Raw genomic sequence first — 21,947 nt, forward strand, 5'->3', positions numbered from 1 at the left:
AATTACCTTTCTTGTAAGAGAAAGTCTCTTTCGAAGCAAAATCGTAGAACATTGTTTACAAATCTTGATTCTAGTTTCTTTTTGCAACATTCATGATAGTAAAAACTGACTCTTATTTACCCCCTTAAGTTTAAAGAATAATATTACATATATGAGGAGGGGGGGGGGGGGGTAACAGAAATAAATTAAGAAAGAAAGCAAAGAACAGAAAGAAATGTGAAGGGACTATCTTCGGTCTGGATTTGAAATTTAAAACGTATTTGAACACACTTTTTCAATTCTCTTGATATAATTGTCTATAATGCATTTAACGCTAGGGGGCGACAAAGTACTTTTCACGGGATTCCCAAGTAACTTTTTTTTTCATTCAGAGTGAGAGAGAGGGGGAGAGAAAGAGAGATAGAGAGATAGAGGGAAACGGCACTCCTTTTTTATTATTATTATTTTCTATGAGGCGCATTCTTCTTGCAATCACCATGCTTTCATTATGTGTGTTCAACATTCCATATCAAGAGTTTTTGTGACGAAGCGCATAACAGTTAAACTATTCAAGCTTGACGGTCTGTTTGCATTACCGTATTTTACGTGGCTCTCTCTACTTCCAACCTTATGCGGGTAGCAAAAGAAACGTTCATGGGAACAGCTGTGAATCCCATACTAAATTTTTGCTTCAATGTGTGCATTTGAAGCTTATGCATTGTCCATACCCGCTGATCTATCATACACTGATTTTGAAGCTCGAAACACACAACTTTAAACCAAAGTGTGAAAAAAAAAAAACAGCGGTACAGAACAGGACTGAAGGTATATTTCATGCGGGTTCTTTTCAGAAAAGCCCGTTTCAGCGTGTTAAATCACGACTTTAGGTTGTCGAGCAAGGAATCTGTTTAATTATAGGCCTAATATTTCTTTGGCCGAGCTAGGATCCGTTCAAAGGACCTACTCTTCTCTGAAAACGCCGGGATTCTTTGGACTTACAGGGGTTCCGAAATAGTAGAAATTCAACGTGGATTATATATCATTATAGACTCGATGAGGATTTGTACTTGTTACAGGTCCCTGATTTCGCCGGCAAGAATTCACAAATAAAAGTGCCTCTGCAACGCACTCTCAAGACGGACGACAGCTCCTTGCGCTATTGGCAGTGGCGACAACCATGATTCCAGGCTGAACGACAGCGTAATCACCTCATGAAAGAAGGATAAGATAATCAAAACTCGTGTTACAACCACAGCAAATGGAAAATATGGCGGCGACATCTATACCAACCACTTTGGATTATGTAAACTTGACAGAGCCGTTGATCGCCAAAAGAACGTTAAATCACAGCGATCTGTTTGATCCTACAGATGGAGCTCATCTTGGACTATCACAACCGGTTGTTTCGATGGTAAGTGAAGCTCGCAGTCCTTATTTATACATGTTTCTTGATAATAATCAAGATAATAAATAATTTCGATCTTGAAATTCGATATATTTGTTTATTTGTTATTTACCCGGTTTATTGTCCATTTCTTTTGATTATAATGAACGATATTATCCACACTTTTGAGCTATAATCATCTTCTTCATCTTCTTCTTCCTCGGTAAATGTTACTTCATACAACGAAGATTACGCACTGCATGTCCAAAATGTTTGTAGGCTTCAATCGAGGTGCAATATATATATACAGTGAATGCAGTGATGGAAGACATAATTCTGTTCCAGTATTAAATAATTAACAATTTTAAGTCATTATTGCATTTTAAAGTAAATTGCTTAAACTTGCCTCATGTATATATTTTGTGAGAAGATGGGCTTTTCCTTTTTTCTGATTATTTTAAGCCATTCATCATGTTCATCGAAATAAATTTTACGTCAGGCCTATCCGAAGAGGCTGAAGACTCAAGTGAGTTTCACCTAAGAAGCTGTGAAATTGGATGAAGTTAAGTTATTTATATAAATACCAAGAACATGGGGAAAACTTTCTGTTGCGAAAGCCACTCAAATTGAAGAGAAAATATGGGTACAGCTTAGAATGATATATCTAATAATAATATATATAAAACATGATAAAAATAGGTTTAGGGTTAGGGCCAGGGTGAGAGTTAGTGTTAGGGTTAGATGGCATAATAAATAGGTTGCTGTCGCAAAAGGAAATCTTTCCAGAACATGACATATTTGCCAGCTTTAAGTCGGATGTTTATGCCTGTTTTTATCATTTTGCATTATCATTTTGACAGAGTCTGTTGATCGGAGCCAGTCTTGCCGTTGGAGGAAACCTTCTCATAAGTGTCTCGATGAATATTCAGGTAACGCAACTATTGTGGGAGGGAGAGGGAGCGAGGGATGAAGGGGAAGGAGTGAGAGAGAGATATATATATATATATATATAGAGAGAGAGAGAGAGAGAGAGAGTGAGAGAGAGAGAGAGAGAGAGAGGGGGGGGGAGAGATAGAGAGAATTTAAGGGAGATGGAAAAAGGTAATAGTGTAACAGTGGCGGATCCAGGGGGAGCCGAAACGGCCGCCCCCCCCCCCTATTGGCGGCGCAAAAAAAAAGGAAAGAGGAAGAAAAGAAAAAAGAAAAAAAGAAAGAAGAGAAGAAAAAAGGAGAAGAGAAGAAAAAAGGAGAAGAGAAGAAAAAAATGGAGAAGAGAAAAGAAAAGAAAGAAGAGAAAAGAAACAGAGAGAGAGAGAGAGAGAGAAAAGTAGAAAATAACACGAAGAACGCCCCCCCCCCTTCCCTCCCACTCCGGGGTCGGAGGGACCGAATTTGAGTTCCCAAAATCTTCCAACAAAGTCCGGCCCGTAATACACAAAAATAGGGGAAGAGAAAAGTCGGGTGAGATAGGGGAAAGAAAAGGAAATGGCGCTAAGTGACAGTAACGACGAATAAGGGAAAACTGTAATCGGGAGATTTGGGGTCATTCCAGAAGGCTTGACAAACATTCGTGAATAGAGGGGGTCGGGCCGGCCGCATAAAATCTCGAGCCGCGAATTCAAAGTTAAACGTTAAAAACAGCCCCTGCGCTACAAAGGTCATCACTTTTTAGTGAGCAATTTGAAAAGGGCACCATATTTTGGATGTCTTTTAAATAGAAGCTATATACTCATATAATTTGAAAATAACGGTAGGGCCGCTTTACAACTCTTATTTTGCCCTTCATTTAAATTCAGCTCATACTGACTCGCTTGTTCTTGTATTTGAACTCATGTTCGTAGTAATCATGGACAGGGGCGGCAATCCTGGCCCGAAAGGGGGACACGTCCCCCAGGAAATTTAGAAATAAAGCTCGAAAAAAAGTATAGCGGAAAGAACGTACATATTGGGCTTATAGGGATTTTCTAGAATGCATAATTTCAGCATTCAACATTGCAAAATCTCGCTTGGCCGCTACTCCCCGGCCCTCGCCCGATAACACAAAAATATGATCTGACGCTCCCGGGCGTGATTTATCGATGGTTGGTGTAATAATCTTTCTTTTTTTCCCGTTCATTTCTACTGACCTAATTGTGTGCTATTACAATCATGATTGTTTCATTTTCCCTTTAAAGCAGGCGCGTAGCCAAGGGTGGTAGGGGCAGTAAGAGGACATAGGACGAAAAAGGAGCAGACAAGGAAACATTTTTGAAAATTCTGACAAGTCGAGAACGGTACAACGAATCGTCTTCTTTCTCTAATAATTAAATGAAATGTCAAAGCTTCCGCGCTTCGCTTGGGAGGGGGGCCGAAACTGAATTCAGACAAGGATTAAGAGTTGAGAATGGTACAACGAATCTTCTTCTTTTTCTAATAATTTAATGAAACGTCAAAGCTTCCGCGCTTCGCGCGAGAGGGGGGGGGGGAAGAACGCAATTCAGACAAGGACAAAGAGTAAAAAACGGTACAACGAATCGTCTTCTTTCTCTAATAATTTATGAAACGTCAAAGCTTCCGCGCTTCGCGCGGGCGATAGGAAACTGACTTCAGACAAGGATTAAGAGTCGAGAATGGAACAACGAACCCTCTTCTTTCTCTAATAATTTAATAAAACATCAAAGCTTTTACGCGCTTCGCGCGGGAGGGGGGAAACTGCATTTTAACAAGAATTAAGAGTTGGTAACGGTACAACGGAACGTCTTCTTTCTCTAATAATTTCATTAAACTATGAAAGGTCAAAGTTTCCGCGCTTTGCGCGGGAGGGGGGGAGGGGGAACTGAATTCAGACAAGGAATAAGAGTCGAGAATGGTACCAAAACAAATCGTCTTCTTTCTCTAATAATTAATGAAAGGTCAAAGCTTCCGCGCTTCGCGCGGGAGGGGGGGGGGGGGGGGACTGAATTCATCAAACAAGGAGTAAGAGTCGAGAATGGTACAACGAATCCTCTTCTTTCTCTAATAATTTCATGAAACATCAAAGCTTCTGCGCTTCGCGCGTAATGGGGGGGGGGGGGGAGAGACAGCGAGCTGCCCGAATATGAATTTTCGATATATTTTCTCGTTTTTTTTTTTTTGGTAATAAATAACGCTTTCACAGAATACATATGCTCAAAATTTTGCTCGATCGCTTCGCTCACGAGCCGAATTGTGAAACCAGAAAATTACTTTTCGGGCATAGCCCCCCCCCCCCCTCCCCCCCCCCCCCCCCTATTGGAAAATCCTGGATCCGCGCCTGGTGTAAGGAAAAAAGATATACAGGAAAAAAGAGGGGGAGAAGGAAAGAGGGAAAGAAGGGATACCGAAAGAGGAAGGACAGAGAGCAAGCTTTGAGAGATGGAGAAAAGGGGGAGAAGACGATTTAAGCAGGTAGATATTTCCCTGCTTAAAAGGGAGAGTGTGTGTGGGTGCGCGTTGTGAGTGTGTGGGTGCGCGTTGTGAGTGTGTGAGTGAGAGAGAGAGAGAGAGAGAGAGAGAGAAAGAGATAGAAAGAGAGAGAGAGAGAGATGGTGGGGAGGGAAGAAGATAATAAAGATTTAAAGATGGGACGTTGTTGTGGAGAGATTTAGATAACAGATTCACAATTATTCAAGATAATCCAAAGTGGGAATTTGAAGGACAAACTACTGTCTTTGTTACCTCGGTTTCTGACTCTGTTATTGTCAAGAAATTTGGTCTTCTGTCTCGTCTCCCCCAACTACCCAATGTGTTTTGATATTTCTCTCTCTCTCTCTCATATTTATATTTTCTATCACTTAATGATGCGGAGACGATGGTATTTCAATCTAAGACTATATGCAACTAAGGTCAGGGACGGCTGACTGATGCGCTGACCAAATCTTTACTTCATACCTGAACTTGTTTGTTATTTCTTTTCTATAGCCTTTGTCCAATATCCAGGGGTGAAAAGGTGCTGTTCTTGTTTGGTTTTTGACTCTGTCGGGTTTTGTTTTTGCTTGTTTCTTCAGAAAATAGGCTGTCCGGTATGCGTATACAATTACCCTAATATAAGTGTACAGCATATTCCTTTTTCTCTTCCATTTGTGTAGAAATATTCCTTGACGAAGATTCAGCGGCGTCGAGAAGCCCAAGGCGAGGAGACGATAGATAACTATGACTATCTGAAGAGTTGGTTATGGTGGTCCGGGATTCTCCTCATGATCATAGGCGAAGGAGGTAACTTTCTGGCCTATGGTTTTGGTCCAGCTTCGGTGGTAGCACCACTTGGTACCACGACAGTAGTTGGTGAGTATAGAAGCGGAAAACAAACAAACAAACAGACAATCATACATACATGTTCATACAAACAAAAAAGGAAACTTCCTGGTCTATGGGTTCCGTCCTGCTTCGGTGGTAGCACCACGTGGTACCACGACAGTAGTTAGTGAGTATAGAAGCAGAACACAACAAACAAACAAACAAACAAACAAACAAACAAACAAATAGACATTCATACATACATGTGTTTGGTGATAAAGTATTTCATTCACCTGCTGTTATCCTTTATTGTCAAAACGCAAATTGCATAAATAATGTTTGTGCTCTTCTGGGGTGAACTCTTCGCAAAAATGAAATAGATTTGTCAACTGCTATAATATGCTAGTATCTTTTAAATGAGTTATAGTTACGATTGTTGTTCCCTTGTTAAATATTTTTCTACACTTATTTTTTGGGGTGATGTTTCCTTTAACAAGAGGATGTAGTATATAGTGTGACCGTATGTTGACTAGGTGATTCTTCACTCGATGTATTGCGTGTAATGGAATATTGAAGTGCTGGTAGGCTGTGGTATATACATGTAATTGCCAGGTCGGGTGATGCTAGACAACACTTCAATTATTGTGATGACAAATATACTCACTGGGGCCGCATTAATATGTATAGGGACGGGGTAGAGGGCATTAGGGACTTTTAGATTGAGTGGATGAGAACACAACGAACGCCGACTGATCATGCGTGTCAACGTACTCAACTGCCCATGTTGACTACAATTAGAAATCTTGGATTGCACTCGACAATAAACATCCATGCAGGAAGTAACACTATGAACATGACGGACAAAAGAAGTTAAAGAACATCCCTTCACTGCTGTTATGTAAAAATGTGTAGAACAGGTGAATATGTATGTGACACCTGTTCTACACTTTTTTACATAATAGCAGGGAAGGGATCGATGTCCCTTTGTCTACCTGAGGAACTTTATATTTTATGCGCACGCGGCATACTAGTACCGGACCAGATTTAGGAAAATCAAGGTTGACGCAATATCGATCGCCGACTGAAACGACGTGACACATGCGCAGTGCCTTAAGATGACGTCAAAATGCTTCCATTGGCAACATTAAATTTTGTTTACCCTTTTCCCGTCCCCTTTTTCTTTCTTGTCAAAGATTTTGGAGAGCTTTGATTATAATGTGCTCCCCGACAAACGCCCTGGCTTCGCCCTGTATACCCAATTACGGTTTCTTGTAGAAACGGTGTAACGGACTTTGTAACCAATTTATGTCTTTTATAATCCTTTGTAAAAACGAGGTTTTCACACAATGGGCTAAAAATATGGGATTTGAGCTAAATCACTTGGACTGTTGAACAGCTCTAAACTTGAATAGTCGCAAGATTGTGTGTATTAATAACGTACAGTGCTTACTGGGAGGTTAACTGTGAAATGCAGTATGAGGACATTTTGTAGTAACTGAATGTGACGGGGGAAAATGTTTGATGTAACTCTGATGTAATAGCAGAAGGATAACGAAAGGATAATCAGAGAAAGAGAGATATAGAGAGATGGAGAGAAAGAGAGAGAGAAAGAGAGAGAGAGAGAGAAAGAGAGAGAAAGGGAAGGGAGAGAGAGAGAGAGAGAGAGAGAGAGAGGAAGAAAAGAAACAGGGTGAGAGAGATAGTGAGAGAATGGACACAAAAAAAGACTAAGCATTATTTGAAAGGGAGAGTGGGATAGAAGGGAGCGGAAAAGAGGGAGCGGAAAAGAGGAAGCATGACTGAAGAGCCACATAACTGATATAAGAACATGCGATACATATATCTAAACTTTATAAAGCTACCTTCCACGACCTATACACGTGAACCTCTTATATTCATTTCTTCAGAGTCACTGATTTAATTAGTAGTGTGAAAATGCATTGACAAATCATGATGACAATAGTGTGAAATCGTTTGCCATATGAGCTAGGCAAACGCCCTTTGTCTTTTTTACCAAGTACATTTTCTGGAAAAGATCATATTAGTTTCTAGAATATTACTGGTATACAGCGTCAGGTATAATCTGCCTACATGTGTGAATGTGATTTTGGTATACCACGGCATGGTACTAATATAGTACCTTAAAGCTCGAGCACATTGCAAAATCGACTCCAATTTGACCGACTTCGACTGATTTCGACTGATTTCGACCGATTTCGGGGACTTGTTATTTTGTTCGGTCTGTAGTCGGTCTCGATAGTGTGACCGAGACATGAAGTCTACACACCATATAGAAAGTGGAACTCTGTATGAACATGATAGGAGGAGCACCATCTTGGTTTGGGCGATCTATAACCAGTATAAAGGCTTCTAGCTGTCGGTGGATTTATTATACATTGTTGAAGCCACGCATTGTGATAAACCATTCAGGCTGTTAACAAAAAAGGGGTTGGGTCCTTATTCTTGAGTGACTTTTCTTTGAAAAACATGAGTTCACTTTATACAGACTGTTGAAGGTAAAGACCAGTTTTGGAAACGCCCCCCTCTCAAAAAATGAAATAGAAGCTCTTATAACCAATCATGTGAACGAATATTGTTTTGACTAATACGTGATGATACAAATTCTGCCGGGAAACCGCCTACTAATTGATATATTTGGTAAATTATTATATCTATCCGGACTGGATAGGTATAGGGTAGTCCCATATACATAATTTCTGTGTACAGTGCTTGTAGCTTTACCAAGACTGGGCCAAATTTCTTATCATTTTGATGATTCCAGAACCTTGCAGTACACACCAATACTCATATGCTAGATGATCAACCTTTTCTGATCGATTCCACAACATTTCTTTCAAAATGCAATCGCATGACCAGAACTGGTCTTTACCTTTGATTACGAGGAATATTGTCAGTGATAAAAATTAAATCAAAGTCTCACTTTATCTAAACTTACCTTACGGTTCCTTTTATTTCTGTTTATTCTGTCTTTTTCAGTCTTGATCAAGGTGACTTTCTCCTTTACTCTCTTCAATATAATTATTGACTCCTCTTGAAACGTCCCCGCTCCGCCACGCCCCTCTCCCCTCTCTCTCTCTCTCTCTCTCTCTCTATTTTTCTCTCTCTCTCTCTCTCTCTCTCTCTCTATTCTCTCTCTCTCTCTCTCTCTCTCTATTTCTCTCTCTCTCTCTCTCTATCTCTCTCTATCTCTCTCTCTCTCTTTCTCTCTCTATTTTTTTTCTCTCTCTCTCTCTTTCTCTCTCTCTTTTTTTCTCTCTCTCTCTCTCTCTCTCTCTCTCTCATTTCAGCCTCGTATTTTGGCCACATCCGTCTACTGTTTGTGTAGTGTTTGAGGGGTAGGGAAGAACACATACTTATCACTGTTCATTAAAGTCAAACATCTCCTTTATGGCAAAAGAGATATGATTCTAATGAAAAGATGTCCTTTTAGATTTCTTTTATTCCTTTTTTTAAAATATTTTTAAAAATTTATTACACATATTTAAAAAGAAGGGTAGCCCAATCAGCAAATAAATACTGGTTTTCGTTGGGGCCCTTCATAACACAAACAAGTAAATACATTTCTACAAATTAAAATATAAATGAATATAGAAAATTACAAAATATGACCTTAAATCATTGCAAACCAGGTTATAAATAAAAGGATTTGAACATAGAAAATAACGAAATGATTAATAATGTATATAATACAAATATCTAAATGCCATATTTCAAAATTGAAGCAAACCATAAACAAAACAAAAACAACAACAACAAACAATGATAGAAAACAAGAAGAAGATGTAATAAAATATATACAAAGAGGAGAGAAAGAAGAGACCATAAATCATGTTACAACGAGGATGTCTTTTGCCATTTTGCCATTTTGCCATTTCTCGTTTAAATGATTATATATTATCTATAAATCGAAAGTGTTCGAGTAATTTATTGCAGTTTGATAGACCTGTGACTAGAAATGACTTCTGATAAGAAGTCGTACGAGCACGTGGCACTCTAATTAACATCTTATTTGTGCTCATTGTGCTTGAGTGAGAGAAGTACCTTGTTTAAAGCCCCACTGTACTACTTGTAGCTACTTGCTCCCTCTATATAGAAAACAATGCATAAGTGGTGTTATTTGAGAGCTGAGTTAATGAGATAACCACCTGTCAGTGACCAGCAGGGTGGTCTAATCCCTTCTGGCCAAATTAGTGCAGACGGTCTTTAAAGAAGGAGGTCGTGGTCTTCGTAGAAAGTGAAAATGTTTTATATATTGATAATCCTGATAGATTTGATTGTACGTTTGCGAAAACTTCAAAAAAGTATGATAATACATATTTTTGACCAGGTTTATTCACTTCATTTTCCCTTATGATCCATTCCGCCATTCTCAATTGTTTTAATAAGTACACGCACACTACACAAATCACTCTACGTTCCTTATCTATACTTATATTTGTCTTTCTTTTGATATCATATGTTACTTGTTTTGTTTTGTCCTTGAACAGCTAATGCCTACATCTCGAGATGCATGGGAGAGAGACTACGATTTCAAGATATTTTAGGTAAGATGAAAAACTATTCCCAGAAAAATGATAATAATAAAACTAACCTTACAGACACACATCAGGGGGGGGGGGGTGTTTCCCGAAGATCCTAAGTCGAACTTAAATATTATGAAGAGCCATTTGAAGACTTAAATTAAAATATATTCAAAAGCCGAAATTTAAGTATTTTAGACTTTTCATAAATTCCACATCAAGAACATGAAATCTTCTTGATGATAGAATATATGAATGATTTGAATCAACATTTTATGCCTTTTTAATAAAAAAAATGTTTTAAAAATTTCAAAAATGCTAACGGCTTTCCATAATTGTTAAGTCCAACTTAGAGGTAAGTTCAACTAAGGATCTTTGTGAAACACTCCCCTAATTCTATAATATATAATTTTGGGGGATATTATGATAGCTTTGGTTCAGATAAAACTGTCTGTAATATTCGGTGTTCTGCGGCAAGGAATATACCAGCTGCCCAGGGTCGAGAGAGGTACCGGATGAGTACATGATATCATGATAATGACTTGGACGTTGAACGTCTGAAAGAGAAAGTCCAGCCCCAAACTTTGTTAACACCATCATCCTCTCTTTAAAATTCCAAACAGAATAGTCTAATTTGTTTTTAAAGCAAAGTATAAAACACGCTTGCTTACATTATAATTTATCACCTGACGAAGTGTTGCAGCGGCGCACGAAACGTCGTGATTTTTTAGATCCCTTGTTGACCATGCATTGCGAGACAAACGAATATCACTAGCTATATTATTTTCGATAAGTTAGTATTTAGTTATAAATTCACAGGCGAAACTTGGCTGTTTTGCGCTCATTGCCTTCACTGGGGATCCATATACACCAGGCTCTCTTCGAATAGACCTGTCTACTAGCGCGACTGAAAAGCTTGCTAGGTGATTGCCCAACATAGCAACAACTAATGTATGCAATGTGATTTCCATCCATGTAAATGTCATTTTGCATATAGCAGGTAAATATCAAATAGTTGGGAGCACTCACACGAATGAAGTGTCAAACTGATGGTGTAAATACAAGTATTCTTCAATACTTCAATAATTAAAAGAAAATTAAAGGGTTCTGGAGAGAAAATAACAAAAATTGAAATACATATACAAGCATTTTATTTGGTAAACCCTCATAAAATACCTTTACCCTGATCGTTTATGAATTTGTAATATTACCCCGGACAGGCCAGGGAAGCAATCAATATGGTTGTTCCGTAAGAGCACAGATGGCAAAATAACCAACCATATTGTTTCTTTCACAAAACGGCTGTTTTCCATCACCTATAACTTCCGGACAATATCAACAGTCAATATTATGATAGCAGCAAATGAGAACCGAAATATGATACAATGATTTAAAGACTAGTGACCGTATGGACAGCCTTATAACACGTCAAAATCCTGAAAAAGTAACATGTATATTTTACTGAGCTTAAGGTTTTTTTTTTTTGTCATTCATTTTACCTTGTGAACAAAAAGATACAGACATGAGGCACTAATAGTACCCCCCCCCCTTTCCTCACTTTAAAAATCATGGATGTAATGAAATGAAGCTCAAATCGGAGGTCGCTTTTTTTTTCTTCTTTTGGTTATTTATTTCCGACATGATGGGTGGATGCGCCCTTTAAACAAAAGTTGGTTTTCAAAGGGGTCCTATCAAGAAAAGTACTGCATACATGTATGTATTTAGCTTGTAGTCATGGTAACATTTTCAAAAAGTGTGGGAGGATATATAATAAAACTCCCGCCAAACACATTCCTCACGCATTCAAACGTACAATGATCTTTTCATTTGAATCATTTGAAGAAGCGTTTAACGGAGGAATAAACCGTGACAATGTCAACAAACTCCACACATAATTTAAATTCGACAAAAAGTATTACAACCATGCATGTACGAAAGTAATCTTTCCTTGGGGTGAAAGAAAATCGTGATTGTGTTGCGACAATACGAGGAAATGTTTCCATGATATAACATGCATTATGTTTCTTTGATATTTTTAGTCATTTCCTTTGTAATAGATCGAGTTACATGTAAGTAACGTGTGATTAATGTACAGATTTGACAAAATTGGAGCTTGTATGATAATCCGTTTAATCCGTTAGTCATGGATTCGCCCGTTGTGTAATCAGATACGAACTTGCTATTAATGTAGTGTGATACAGCGGGGCTTTTCATACGTTTTAATAATATATTTGTGAATGTTTGCCAGAGGATCTATGAACACTTTACACCCCAGCCCCTGAACAGAAACAAGATTTGTTTAAAGCCCCACTGTCCTACTTGTAGCTACTTGCTCCCTCTATATAGAAAACTTCCCCAATCGGTGCCTGTTGGTCCCCCATGATCCTCTTTTTCTTATGTTAGTTGAGAGCTGAGTTAATGAGATAGCCACCTGTCAGTGACCTCGCCGTGTGGTCTAATCCCTCCTAGCCACACTAGTGTTGATAAGCTTTAAAGGCCTCTCAAAACAAACTCATGTGTTTGTTTTATCTATAAGAACTTCATTCAGAAAGAAAAAAAAAGATCTTGATTCAGCAGAGTAGTTCTGTCACTCAATAATAGTGTTCCCTACAAAATAATCTATATCACCAGGCTGCAAAATGGATGCATGTCATTTCACGATGGTTATTACTCGTTTGATTGGCATTTTACAAGTGTCTAAATGTACACATTTAACAGACATTCACAAGCTTGAGTCTCAACATGTGCCGGTATGTTATTTAATACAACATGATGGTATCCAATTGTAACCAAATACATGTTGATTGTAATCTCGCCGTTGACATGGTTTCTAGTATATTCCATATGTCTTGATGAAAGATTTTAAGGCATGCGAGCGATTCCATGTATCATGATAAAAAGAAACACTAGTCAATAGTCTTATTTTATATTTAGTTTTATATGTGTTTTTCTTGGGGGGGAGGGGTGGCTGAAGGTAAAATATTAGATGATTATAAATAGTGTGTACGGGATACCCATCATGGAATCGCCCGTTAGCCTAGAGAAGGTAAAGAAAGAACATATATAATTATCACAAGTATGATAATCCAAAGCTTTTTATTAAATACATTTACCTTAGGAATGTAATGAGAAACAATTAAACTTTCTCATAAATGAAGTAAGTGTAGGGGGAGCTTTGATATCAGAAAGAATAGTTTGCCAAAATTAAGGGCCATATACATTAAGCAATTGTCTAGATATTTCATATTAACAATGGAAGAGGACAAATAATCTAACATATTCCAACAAAATATTACTGTGCTGATATCTGAACATCCACGGGGGAGAGAAAAGAACTAACAAAGGAGATTATTAATGGATGCCGTTTGAAACCGAATTAAAGCCTGGTTTAGATTCCTAAGTAAAGCTATTGATTTATTTCAGTCTGTTTGCTTACATGGTGTGGCCAGAGATATATTTCGAAAATATTGTTTCAAATGCGAACGTGCGGTTAGTATTACTGATTGCATATAATACTGAAAGCCGAACTTTCGAATGTAAATATTCGGAGGGAATAATGAAGCATCAGCTACAGATGTGTGTTATCATTTTGTGCAAATATTTACTGATGGTAATTAGATTAGTATACTTTGAATGGATAAATACTACAGGTATTACTAGGAATTTATTAGAAATTAATGTTGAAGTGTACTGATGTTGAGTCCGTGTAACATTTTTATTTCAATTTGTTAATGTGTCCATGTGTATCTGTGTATATATCTCAATCGCGCTTTGCATATACGCAGAGAGTAACATGTTGTATAAGGCACATTATATACATAATTTATGGGTTTCATTCATTCAATATAAAAATGAATATTTCTAACATTATTACGTCTTCATTTCTTTTTTACCAGGAACCATCATTATTGTCGTTGGAGCATGTATGATTCTCATATTTTCAACACAGGTAAAGCGACTTTTTAAAAACTTTTTATTTAAATCTAAATACATGTACATGTACAATGCAAAAGTTGAATGCAGTTTTAGGGGGTAAATTTGCTTTCATAATGTTATAGGGACCGTGCCAGTGCTCCGTTGCATAAAACTTACCATTGATGGTAAGTTTGCCATCAATGGCAATTACCACGGTAACAGGGCTCAACAGCCAATCAAAATCAAGTTTTCCACGGATAGTTACCATTGATAGCAAAGTTACCATCAATGGTAAGTTTTGTGCAAAGGGGCCAGATGTACATGAAGGCACACAAGTGCCAACAAGGAACATAAAAAGTGATACTGCTATCCTTTTTATCATATTTTTTAATATTTTGTTACAAATCTGTGCTCTTTAATACAAATAATGTATTATTTTTTCAAATCAGGAGAAACAAATCCATTTTAATAAAGCAATGCATTTACAATCGAAATTTGTTGCTTATTTGTATACAAGCTATACACATAAAACGATCAACCATATGCCAGCTTGCTGTAACCTGTACCTGTATAAATGCAACATAATTTGCATAATGATGAAATGGGAAGATATGTCAGTGCTTCACTGCATGCCTTTTTTCTACACTAGTATATGAGAAGACATAGCTTCATAAAATGTGGAACAGTAAAACTTAAAGGCCCACTGCACTACTTGTAGCTAATTGCGCCCTCTATATAACAAACAATGCCTAATCGGTGACCATTGGTCCCCCATGATCCTCTTTTTCTTATGTTAACTGAGAGCTGAGGTGATGAGATATCCACCTGCCCAGTGACCTTGCAGGGCAGTCAAATTCCTCCTGCAAACTACGGCAGATAAGCTTTAATGAAACAACACGCTTAATTATGTCGGCTACAAATTACATTTTGGTGTGTCCCTCCATATCAGTGTTATTCAGCTGCCAAACGAAAGTTTTAAAAAATGTAACAAATAGAATGAAATTTATCTGTTTCCATGGTAACCCATGTGATGTGTTTAGAATATCTGTTCATTCATTGTTTTCCAACACTGAATAATACCTGTCTTTTTTCCGCTTTTTGCATCCCTACTATAGAACGAAGAGCAAATGAATTCACATATGATATTATTTAAGCTAAGTTCATGGCCCTTCCTGGTGTTTTTCGTGAGTATAAATATCATTCATTTATTTATGTTAAAATCTAAGTATCATGGTTCAGTTTTATGTCAGTCCTATAGGAGTCATAGGAGTAATACAAAAATTGGTAGCAGTAGAGCAGTATAAATAGGATAAGTAAGAGTAGTAGGGTAGATCGTTATCATACTTAACGTTTATCAATTATTAGTGTTTTTAAAACTATTATTATGTTATTTTTTTAATTAAGAAGAAAATAAAAGTATTATTATCAATGTTATTGTTATCATAATTATGATCATTTATTATGATTATTCATATCATTATTATTTAAGTATCTATTCGTTAGTAGTAGTAGTAGTAGTAGTAGTAGTAGTAGTAGTAATAGTAGTAGTAGTAGTAGTAGTAGTAGTAGTAGTAGTAGTAGTAGTAGTAGCAGTAGTAGTCGTAGTAGTAGTAGTAGTAGTAGTAGTAGTAGTAGAAGTAGTAGTAGTAGTAGTAGTATAAGTAGTAGTATAAGTAGTAGTCGTGTCTTGTTACTATATTGTAAATGTTATTTGTTATCATTGCTTTCATTATTATCAGTACCGCTATTATAATCATTATATCATTATTATCTTCTCTTTAATACAGGGAATTGAGGTTGTGCTGTTCCTTGTTTTACTCTTCTTAAAGCTCGTCAAGGGTTACAAACATCTTATCTTATTGCTTCTACCAGCCGCAATATTAAGTAAGCTCCATGAAAGATCAGACTTGAATTTAAACTTTATTTTGCCCTACTTGATTGATTGATTGATTGATTTTATTTATTCATTTCATATAACAATTGTTTGCATGGAATTAATTGTTGATCATGATAATACAGATTTAGTCAAATAACAAGTTCTTATTTTCAAAATTATTATTGATTATCATTACGATTATTGCAAAGTAAAAACACTGCATGATTTTACAAATATACGTAAAAGATCATAATATCTAAAATTCTATCTTTGTTACATTCCTTATATAAATGTGTAAGTTAGCTAGGTCGTCTTTTTTATTGTACTTTTGTCTTTAATAAAGTTCCTTCTCTTTCATTTAATTTTGACAGGTTCACTGACTGTTCTGGGTGCAAAAGCATGTTCTAGTCTTATAAAATTGGCGGTCAAAGGTCAAATGTCAGAGGTCAAATCTCCAATATTTTTCGTCATGCTCATCGTAGTTTTTGTGACAGGAGCGGTACAAATAAGGTCAGTGTAATTTTAATCCTTTTTGTGACAATAAAATTAGGTCTTAAATTGTTACGATCCATTTGTCAATTACCTTTTATTCACAGGTGTTGTATGCAGGATAGTTTATGCCACAGGCATTGTACGGAGATTCCTTGTCATTATTTGTTTCATTTTCATGCTAATGTTGTGATACTTAATGTTGTGAGAGTAATGCAATGCATATTAATGCTCCTATGCACTAGTTTGGCCAGGAGGGATTAGACCTCCCTGCATGGTCACTGACAGGTGGTTATCTCATCAAATCAGCTCTCAATTAACATAAGAAAAAGGGCACCATGGGGGACCAATTGTCACCGATTCTGCATTGCTTGCTATATAGAGGGCGCAAGTTGCTATAAGTAGTGCAGTGGGGCTTTAAGGAAGACGGTAGAGAAATTGATTTCGAGCTGCCTGCAGACAGGATGAGATGTAGAGCGGTAACAAGGGACCACACCCCCCCCCCCCCATAGAGGGCCTTAACTACTGTTACAGTACTACAGTTACCCTGTAGTATAACTAAACGAACTAAATTTTAAATAGCAAGCAAAACAACTAAGTACAAAATAAATGGTGAAGAAAGCGGATTTTATTTTTGTTTTATATCTCGTTGTTCCTTCAGATACGTCACGAGAGCGATGCAAGAACACGACGCTTCTGTAATTGTTCCTGTTTACTTTGTCTTCTTTACTATCGGTGCAATATTAGTGGGTGAGTTGATCCTCCTCCTGGGGGTGTTTCACAAAAACTAAGATCAACTTAAAGTTGGACTTAACTATGGCAGGCCATTCATGCCACTGGTCGCTCTCACAATTTGTCTCTCAGTTATGATTTTTAGATATTTAGTGTCCTTCAATAATGACCTATAAAAAAAATGTAAATTCTGTAGATTTGTGACCATGATTTGTACTCCCCTTGAGAAACCAATGCTATGTTTGGTTAGAGGAACTAGTGGCATGAACAGCTTGCCATAGTTAAGTCCAACTTAAAGTCGATCTTAGTCTTTCCCAGAACCAGGATTACATTGAGTATTACTGCACCCAAGATGACCCGGAAGCCGTGAACTGCCGTGTGGAGCACTGGGCGGGACTTGTGTAGTGAATCGATAAGAAGAAGAATACTGCGTTCAGAGGTGGCGCGAAATCATTTTTGGAAATTTGTGGGAGGGGGGGGGGGGAGATATGCCAATTATGGCCCCAGGAAAGTCAAATATATCAATAAGTAATGATGAAATAGAGATTCATATAATTTGTAACTTTGCCGTCAAGAATTCCGCTTCTTGTCTTCCAGCTTTTCTTATAATTCCTTTATTATGAAGCGTTTGGTTTATGTTTCTGCGACAATCCGTTTTCTCTCTTCTAATAAGGATTACCAGAACTCGGAGCTACATTGAACTTAAAAAATGTTCATTTTTTGTTTTGTTTTAATTGATCTTTTTTTGTTCATTTTTAACCATATTCAGGTGTGTTTTTCTATGGTGAATTCATTGGACTTACAATTATTAGGATTTTCATGTTTATATTTGGGTAAGTATGTCAGGGAGTGGAACTGGGGCATAGTGCCTCTCAAGTTGTTCAACTTAAAATGTTTCCTTTCATGAAATTCATTTTTTTTCTTTAAAAGTGAAACTGAGATAGAATGAGATGTTTTGAATGCCTTATTAGATTCAATATCTTTAAAATGCACTATACGTTCCAAGCTCCTTGATGGAATCTCTAGAACATCATAATATTGAGTTAATTTACAATTGATTTCTAGTATTCATATGTATGCGTTAAACGAATCATTAGTTATTAAGTACAATTCATTAATTATTTTCAGCACAGTTGTGTGTTTTGTCGTTCCCAGTTTTTCGTCTGCAATGGCATCAAGAGTTTAGATACCAATCCGAAATCTCCCATGATTATTGTTTTCTTCTGACTGTATTTTTTTTCTGACTGTATATTTTTCGTTCCTATGTGTTCATTCAACATGCAGTGAATAGTTTTCAGATAAAACAATCCTTATTCTCTCATGGTCTTGTTTTGTTGTATATGCATTTGTTTGTTCATAATTGTGTTCACTCTTACTTCAGTCCATAGTTTTCAAATGAAATTCCTAACTCTCGTGTATCGTTGTCTTCGTCGTAGCTGTATAATGTTAATAATCCATTTATAACTAAATCAATAGTTTAAATATATAATAGCGTTCTTATTGTTTTCTTTGTAGGTGTATCTTTTCTTTCACAATTAATTCCTGTATCATTTCTTTCTTCGTAGCTATATTTACCCATTCATATTGCAATCAGACTTAATTCTTGAATCAATATTTTCTTTGCAGGTGTATTTGTTCGTTTATAGGTGTGTACATGATCACTCATGGGAGACTGATGTCTCATCATGATAATGATGATAATAAGGATGATGTACAAATGGAAGCTAGGGACGATACAGACGATTGTAAGTCTATCAAGAATATTACTTTGATTAAAAAAAAAAAAAAATCAATTTCCAAATTTGTAATCAACTACCTTTATTAGCATTGTCAATTATATAATATGGATATTTATATAGCGCCGGTATCCGCCAGGCTCTGACGCTCATGGCGCTGTACATATTACTATCACAAAAATATGACTTTCTTAACTAAAATAAAGTAAACTAAAACAACACAAATTATTACGCTACATTGATATGATTAAATAGCACTGTTTAGAAAGAGAAGTATGTTGTTCCTGTGTTCATATGTTGAAGCAAGATTGTTGATGTAAATATAAACAATTATCCTATATGGACACAATAAAAAAAATGAAATGAAATATGATAGTATTAATGTGCGACCAAACATATTAATGTGTTTTTGCACATGATATATTGAGAACATCATGAGTATATCCCAGTAGATCGTCGAGAGCCTAACATAACTATCATGTCGATATGTTGGACTCGGGGAAACCTCAGACAAAGGGATACAAGTCCTGCGAGACCGTGACAGAGAAAATTATGTCTGTGATGATTGTCTAAAAACGAAACGCCCTTTTCTAATAACTTTATAGACTCATAGTACTCTGCCTACACATTACCTTCCTAGTCGCGCACCACACTCAAGATCAACGTCTCGAAGTGGGCGGGGTAAGGGTGTCAGTTTGCCACCTTAGTTCCATGTACTTACATTTTAGTGTATCCTACTAATCGTTGTTTTAGTTTAAGTTCAATTTCGGTAAGGATTACTTGAAAGAGAACTGGGCTAACTTGTATTCCTTTGCACTGATTTCAAATCAAGATTTTATTTCCAACATATTGTCTTTCTGTTTTTGCTTTTCAGCACCCTTACTACCCCTTCCCACCAGTCTCCACCTCGTTCAGCCCCCCAGGGAGGATGGGGATGATAGTAGTAGTATGATGTCATCAGATAGTGGTGATGGAAGATTCGTTGAAATGCAAGATATGTCTGCCACTTTGAGAGATAGCCCGAAATGGATGGTGAGTTTATCGGCGCGGGGGGGGGGGGGGGGGGGGGGTGCGAATTTTTTTTCCGTACTCGAGAGGGCAAATACCCCATGTGCGCATGCGCGTGGACTTGTGATTTCTCTGCTACTTCCCATACGAAATGTACATGTATTCGCATGTGTGCACGATTCGCGTTCTACTTGTAAACGATGGCATAGTAGTCTTCAAACACAGACTCTGATTTGCCAGTTTGACAAAACAATTACGCATATATCGTGCGTAGCAATAGTACTAGTATTCAAGTCTGAGTAGTTGTATGATTCAGACATTTTAGTGCTTACAGAAATGCATCCCAAATTGAATAGCATGGTATAGTAGTCTGCAAGCACAGACGCTAATCGGACAGTTTGACAACATGTTCAGAGCCAGAAGGGCATTCGTTGTGTTAAGAGTTAACATCCTTCTGGCTCTCAGCAGACCATGATTATAAATAAAAGTAATACAGAGAGTGCGAGCATACTGGAGGGAGGGCTAGAGAGAGAGAGAGAGAGAAAGAGAGAGAGATATGGAGAGAGAGAGAGAGAGAGAGAGAGAGAGAGAGAAAGAGTGTGAGAGAGCAGTGGCACAATACATAGGCCTACCATGGGGTCTGGAATCATTAAACTACACAAACTTGCATAAAATCACTACTCATCAATACACAATATATTATTATGTCCTTGCAGACTACTATACTACACTCTACACATTGAGATGCATTTCTAACGCACGCACCAGTAGGGTCTGAATCATACATCTACACAGACTTGAATAAAGTACTTCTCAGCACACTACTAGTATGTTGTCAAACTGTCAGATTAGCGTCTGTGCTTGCAGACTACTATACCATTCTATACAAGTTGGCGACTTGAATAAAGTACTTCTCAGCACACTACTAGTATGTTGTCAAACTGTCAGATTAGCGTCTGTGCTTGCAGACTACTATACCATTCTATACAAGTTGCAATGTATTTCCATATGCACTACTGGGTCTGAATCATACAACTACACAGACTTGAATAAGCACATCGCGACACATACGCATATTGATTTGTCAAACTGTCAAATCAGAGTCTGCGTTTGAAGACTACTATGCCTTCGCGTACTCGTAGTGTGTACATGTACATTTGTATGGGAAGTAGCAGAGAAATCATAAGTCCACGCGCATGCGCACATGGGATTTTTGCTCTCTCGAGTACGGAAAAAAAAATTCGCGGGGGGGGGGTGGGGGGTAAGCGTACACTTTTTTTTTGTTTAGAGTCCCCCAAAATCGCAACGACTCAGCCAGCAGCTGAAGGGGGGAAAGGGGGGGGGGGGGGGGGTGTTAAGAGAACAATTTTATTTTTTTTAGGTCTCGAAATTTCAAAATTTGACATTTTGTTCCCGTTAGGGGGGGGGGGGGGGGGTAAGGTCACCTTTTTAGGTCAGCCATTAGCATAATTTTTTTTTAATTAAAAAAAAAAAAAAATCAAAAGGGGGGGGGGGGTTCAAAACATACATAAAAAAAAACTCAAGGGGGGGGGGGGTTAATCTCTGCATCTCAGATTTTCAAACCATGACGTCATGTCAACTCTTGTCATGTTGTACATGACTCGACGTTACGTATTTTTCGTCGGCGGTGTGCAAGAAGGCCATAGAGCTATTGTACCTCTTGTGGAGTTTTGAATTTTCATAAAAGCTTGTTGGTGTTATCATTTATATCTGTTTTTTCGCTTTGCTTCCTCTTTTCAGCAAATGGACAGTGCTATCATTCACGCCCAGCTTGGTAACCATGGTGACGATGGTCTCAATCTTCGCAAGCCTCACAGAACACAGAATGGCGAAACGAATCATAACACTGTAGATTATCATTAGCAATTGTATTTAATTCTTACTATTAGACCTTAAAGATAAAGACCAGTTCTGGTCATGCGATTGCATTGTGAAAGAAACGTTGTGGAATCGATCAGAAAAGGTTGATCATCTAGCATAGATGTACTGCAAGGTTCTGGAATCATCAGAATGATAAGAAATTTTGCCCAGTC

General features: G+C 37.5%; 1 protein-coding gene across 1 annotated transcript; it reads left to right on the top strand.

The window, feature by feature from the left end:
• Nucleotides 1-422: 422 nt before the first annotated feature.
• On the top strand, nucleotides 423-21,897 carry LOC100891741 (NIPA-like protein 2). The gene is made up of 13 exons (XM_011679834.2): nucleotides 423-1,390; nucleotides 2,224-2,292; nucleotides 5,449-5,644; nucleotides 10,105-10,161; nucleotides 14,034-14,086; nucleotides 15,168-15,236; nucleotides 15,840-15,936; nucleotides 16,300-16,438; nucleotides 17,079-17,167; nucleotides 17,919-17,982; nucleotides 18,776-18,894; nucleotides 19,760-19,917; nucleotides 21,655-21,897. Exons 1-13 carry the CDS (start codon nucleotides 1,238-1,240, stop codon nucleotides 21,775-21,777), a joined length of 1,386 nt encoding a protein of 461 aa, XP_011678136.2. The 5' UTR covers nucleotides 423-1,237; the 3' UTR covers nucleotides 21,778-21,897.
• The last annotated feature ends 50 nt before the right edge of the window (nucleotides 21,898-21,947 follow it).

This window comes from Strongylocentrotus purpuratus, unplaced genomic scaffold (assembly GCF_000002235.5).
Source record: "Strongylocentrotus purpuratus isolate Spur 01 unplaced genomic scaffold, Spur_5.0 spur5_scaffold_13, whole genome shotgun sequence".
Lineage (NCBI taxonomy): Eukaryota > Metazoa > Echinodermata > Echinoidea > Camarodonta > Strongylocentrotidae > Strongylocentrotus > Strongylocentrotus purpuratus.

Bases quoted from the DNA above. Each gene is read 5' to 3' on its own strand.
- LOC100891741 (XM_011679834.2), top strand. From the start codon at position 1,238: ATGGAAAATATGGCGGCGACATCTATACCAACCACTTTGGATTATGTA. The intron at 1,391-2,223 runs GTAAGTGAAGCT...TCATTTTGACAG, and splicing joins CACAACCGGTTGTTTCGATG to AGTCTGTTGATCGGAGCCAG. The intron at 15,937-16,299 runs GTAAGCTCCATG...TAATTTTGACAG, and splicing joins TCTACCAGCCGCAATATTAA to GTTCACTGACTGTTCTGGGT.